We start from the raw sequence: 5,190 nt of genomic DNA, 5'->3' as shown, positions 1-5,190 counted from the left end.
AAAAGGAAAAGTTTTTTTTGGGCCATGGGGCCTTAAAAAGAAAAAAGGCTTGAAAATCAAATTTTCCGTTCTAACTGCCCTTTGGGCTTTGGGGGTTACAGAATCTTTTTTTTTACTTACCCCCGGGTTGACTTCTTCAGCGCTGAGGGCCTGGCCCGGGGTTAAAGGGCTGAAACCAAATTGGAACCAAAAAGGATCGTTTTCATGTCTTTTTGGGGGTGCGTTGAGCACTTTTGTTCTTCCTTCTTTTAAATTTTCTGCCATTCACTTGGGCCCGGGTTGATGGATTTGTTGTTGCCTGTATTGGTAAAAATTGTGTTTTTTTTTTAATTTCTTTTCCGGAAAAACAGTGCTTTATTTTTTTTTTACATTTTCATTAAAACCCTTTTTTTAAGTTTGGCAGGGTTTTAAAAAGTTGTTTTCATTTGCTTTTGTTTTAAGAAACAGTCGTCAAAAATTTTTTTGTAAGTCGTGTATGTTGAATGTTTTTTAATTCAAAAAAATCTTTTTTTTAAGGGGGGGGAACCCCCAAAAAATTTAAATGTGTTTTTAAAAATTACTTAACGATTGTTTTAATTTTTTCACGTTTTTTCAAGAATTACAGCTCCCTCTTTAAAAAACCCCTTTATTTTGGAGGGTCGTGGACCATGATTGTTTCCTGGGGTTACAAACTTTCTGGATTTGCCAAAATATTCCCGTAGCCCCAATGCTCAAAATGTTTTGTCTGGTCTTGGTTTAAAATAAATTTTTTTCTCGTTTTAAATTTTAAAAAATGTACTGTAAATATTAAAGAAATTTAGTTTTCTTTTACCCCCGATCAGTTTTCATTTAGTGTAAAATTTAAAAGTAGAGTTATAAATATTTTTAAAAAGAACAACTTTTACAAAAAATTAGTCAAATTTGTTTTATTGTTAATAATTTTTTTTTAACTTTGGTTAAAAACAAAACACTGGATTTAAATGAACTTTGGGTTTTTTACGAATTATTCTAAAGGGTCAATTTTGGCGAGGTTTTTTTTAGATTTTACCCGCAAACAGTCTTTTTGAGCTGACTTTACTGGCGCCGGCGGGGAAACGGTTGGTGGCCCGGAGCTTTAAGAAGTTGGGCGGCCCCCTTTATTTTGGGGTCTTTTTCAAACTTTTTTCTTTTTCCTGTATCAAAGGGTTTTCTTTCATGGTGACCCTGCTTTTTCCCGGTTTAAAAAATAAAAGTTTTTTGTAAGTTTTTTTTTTAAGTTTAAGTTTTCAAAATTTTTTACGTAAATCAAGTCAATTTTTTTTTCCCAAATCCTACGGGAGTGACTCCCTTGCCCCCAACGCTCGCAAAGCGGCAAAGGGGAAAAAATGCGGAGGAGGTTTTTACGCTCTAAAATTTTCCGCGATTATATTTCTCGCAATATATTACCAACTCGTATTTATGCAATTATACATTGTTTTTACGCAATTCTGGTGGTTTCAAGATTTATAACCGCCTTTACTTAGCTCTGAACTACTTAAATACATCTGCTGATAAGCTCAGCACGAATGACTATGCCGATATATAGCTGAAAATACTTTTACGGATACCATTTGTTTTTCCTTATGGAAGCAAAATATTTTTCATATTATGTAAATAAAAGATTTACAGAAAACAGTTTAAGCAGGCAAGTATGTGTAAGGTGTAGCACTTACGAACGCCACAGAGATTCCCCAGTCCACTGACCATAGAGTTGACCGTGCCGTCCATCATACCTATGTCTGTTTGTTGACAGGATGGGTCAGCTCCGGTAACCATGGGTTTTATACAGTTGGTGATTCCTTGACGATTGCTATGTAAAATTATATAAATCAGAAGATAAAAAATCATAAAGGACTTTATCAACGAGTTTATTCTTAGAGCAAAATACTGAAATCAGTTTTTAGTATTTTTTGGTCAAGCTCTGTTTGTGTGCATATTATTATTCCCTTTTCAAACAACAACAACAACAACAGTCACACTATTGAAAACATTATCCATAACAACAACAACATCTTGTACCGTCGCTGCGTTAGGTAAAAAGTACCAAAAGCAAAAAATTGCCATAGTTCAAATATGACTCAATTATAAGAGACCTTTTCTTATTTAACTTATATAATTCTTCCATTTTCTCGTTCGGTTTCTCCGATCAAGCAATAAAAAAACATTCTACAAAAAGCTAGATAATGCAAAAATAGGATGGTCGATAAGCCTTATCGCAACTTTTTAAGACACTCAATATGACAAAGACGGTAAATCATATAAAAAACAAGACAAATATTTATTAGCCATAAACCTTACCCACAAAGTGTAGCGATCAGATTCTTTTTCTGAGGAGCAAGATTTGGTGGCAGTCGACCGCTCGTCTCATTTGTTACTAGGGAGAATACGATGTCTAGCTCGAACCCTCCCATATCTCGAAAACATTGCCGAAAACCTTGGTCGAACAGTTGTACGCATCTTGATGGGGGCTGTTGTCCTTGTGTTGGTAAAGTTATCGTTAAAGCTGAAAACAGATTGTAAAAATAGATTTTGTTTTCTTTTGGTGACACTTGCATCCGTGTGCTGTCTAATAAAGCTATTAAATGATATCACATTTTGCCAATTTTTCTACTAACTAACCCGGGCAATAATATGAACGAAAACAGAGGAGTGTATGGGCGACTTAAACAGTGCAGTTTTGCTCTAAAATGGATTGTTTGGCAGCTGCTGTATCGTAAACGATCGTGACCACTTCAATGTTACCTGTATAAATTTGCTTTTGGATATCTTTTTACCTTAGGAGTTATAGCTAAATATAGAAACATAACAAAATAGACGTGATGAGAAAAATACAAGAATTGTATTGATAATGGCTTGTCGATGGGTCATTTTTAATGTTACTGATGATCAATAATTTGGTTAAATAAATTAAGGCCATAAATTAAACTTATATTAACTTTTTGATAAACAAGACGGCTTTCATACTCGCACAAGGAAATAGTCCCGCAGGCAAAGTCGTGCGATTTGTGTATCCTGTTCACCACTTCCGGTTAACAATCAGACGTCAAAATCTATACAATCAACTAACGATTTTTTTTATAGATTATACTTTTTAAATAGAATTTGATGGAAAAAAACCACACTTTTAGACTTAAATTCCAACAGTATTTCGAATAGTCAGCCTATGTTCTTTCGAGAGATATATTATTGTTTTAAACCGGACTCTATTTTCGTTGAAATCATTTAAAGTAAGCTGCCATAATAAATTTTCGATCTACTATGTATTTCAATGCAATTGTTTAGTTTTCACAACACGTAGGGTCTCAAGTATAAAACATAGCAAGCAGGCGATTCTGTTACTTTTTAAAATAACACAGTTTGCACTGAAAAATGGTACAGATATTTACATTAACATATATTCTCATCTTTCATAATATGGTTTTTTATTTACTTTCTGAAATGGATTTGAATTTTCAAGTCGCACATTCTTCCTCGTGTAGGTAATTTCAATTTCAGCAGCATATATCGTAGTCTTTTTTATATTTTCTATAATCATATGCTACTTGGTAATAAGCATGACAAATATGTTTTGGTTACAAGCATACCAAATATTGATCTCTACGATATCACTTTCTTACGTAATTTTATATGTATACATAAAGAAATAATTTGTTAGAGGGATCAATTCTCTTTTTTCCACTATCTTTAGACAAAAAACATTTATGCAAAGCTCTATTAAGAATGCTCTTTAGAGGAACATGTCTAAGATAAGTTTATCCGTACTTGATTAAGCAAAACTGGATTGTTTTCACTTTTATATTTTTGTCGACGCTAGGAGTCGGCGTCATTGAATTAGCTTGAAAACATATATACTACGGATTTACGAAAAACTTTTTCCTTGCAAGAAAATACAACAATAATTTATAGACAAATTAACACTACCTTGAGAAAGTTATAAAACGGGTTTGAAATAAAGAAAGTACTGGTTCGAAAATATGCAAATTATATTAAAATAGCCTACTATGCCATACTTTAATATATAATCGGCACCGATTTTACAAACCAAGTTTATGTTGTGCCGATAAAACCTGCTAAGATAAATATTTTTAAGATAAAGAGCAAAATTGCAGCATCTCATCTCCACTTCTGAAAGGAAAAATGTTCGGAATGGTATCTAAAACTTTAAAAACAAAAGGGTCTAGGAACAATAAGCCGTATAATATTTCTAAAATTAAAATAAGAAATGTAAATTTACTTACCTACTGATACTATCAGGATCCACATGTTTTTATACTTCTCTTTTCTAACTTTCACAGTTCTTGTAGTTTTAAATATTATGCTTTAAGGTGTAAAAAAAGTTTCACGTCTGTCTGTTTTAAGTTTCTCTTTGAAATATGATTGTATTTTAAGTCCTTATATCGGTGTTCGTATGTCGTGGGAAACCACTCCCTTTAAGTTGTTTCACTCCCCACGATGTTTCATCAACTGGTGACGATTATTCAAGTACATGTATTTATTAAAACTCGGAAGTTGACGTTTAAATTAAAATCGCCCCGAGATATTAAACGTTGAATCTGGCTTTCAGCATTAAATTTACCTTAAACATTTTACATCAAATGTCAAACTTGTCAATTTGTTCGATTGAAATTTTAATACAAATTGTGTGAAAATCCTTATTTATATGATGAATGCCCTTCAACATATCAAAATTATGCAAAATTTATGCCTTGTGTGACAGAAGCGCTTTAAGATTGAATATACATCCGTAATTAATGTATTGGGCTATTATGTCATTTGAGTTAACCGTTTACGTTGTTTCAAAGGTAGCGTAGAAATTAAAGAAAGGTTTACGTCCATGACGTAAAAGCGATACACAGTTTGCTGCAAGCATGGCAATAAATCAAATAATTGTGTATTCTGTTTTATGAGAACTTGTTTACGTAAATGGAAAATTTCTAAGGAATAGCATTAACTACGCACTAGAAATGTGTCACCGAGAGAGAAAATACTTAAAACATTAATAAATGATACTAATTTAGTTGGAAAGTATTCATATCCGTCTATTAATTTAAACTGATATTCAAATTTCTACAAAAAAGTCTAGAGGTGTGTCTATATAGAAGATACTGTTCATTTTTTATACATGTATAATTATTATTTTCCTTCAGTTATTGACTTATATTTGTTGATTTTTGAACAAGAAACCCAAATGTT

General features: G+C 32.4%; 1 protein-coding gene across 1 annotated transcript; it reads right to left on the bottom strand.

The window, feature by feature from the left end:
• Positions 1-248: 248 nt before the first annotated feature.
• On the bottom strand, positions 249-4,478 carry LOC123527008 (uncharacterized). The gene is made up of 4 exons (XM_053522663.1): positions 4,236-4,478; positions 2,296-2,500; positions 1,671-1,807; positions 249-298 (listed from the first exon to the last, which is right to left on the bottom strand). Exons 1-4 carry the CDS (start codon positions 4,258-4,260, stop codon positions 249-251), a joined length of 417 nt encoding a protein of 138 aa, XP_053378638.1. The 5' UTR covers positions 4,261-4,478.
• Positions 4,479-5,190: the final 712 nt, after the last annotated feature.

Source organism: Mercenaria mercenaria, chromosome 14 (assembly GCF_021730395.1).
Source record: "Mercenaria mercenaria strain notata chromosome 14, MADL_Memer_1, whole genome shotgun sequence".
Classification (NCBI taxonomy): domain Eukaryota; kingdom Metazoa; phylum Mollusca; class Bivalvia; order Venerida; family Veneridae; genus Mercenaria; species Mercenaria mercenaria.
Note: the sequence above shows the minus strand (reverse complement) of the source record. Positions and strands in the feature narration are given on the sequence as shown.

Coding starts and splice junctions, on each gene's coding strand:
- LOC123527008 (XM_053522663.1), bottom strand. CDS start 4,260: ATGTGGATCCTGATAGTATCAGTAG. Junction 1,808..2,295: donor CTGATCGCTACACTTTGTGG/GTAAGGTTTATG, acceptor AATTTTACATAG/CAATCGTCAAGGAATCACCA. Junction 299..1,670: donor GGGGAATCTCTGTGGCGTTC/GTAAGTGCTACA, acceptor TTACCAATACAG/GCAACAACAAATCCATCAAC.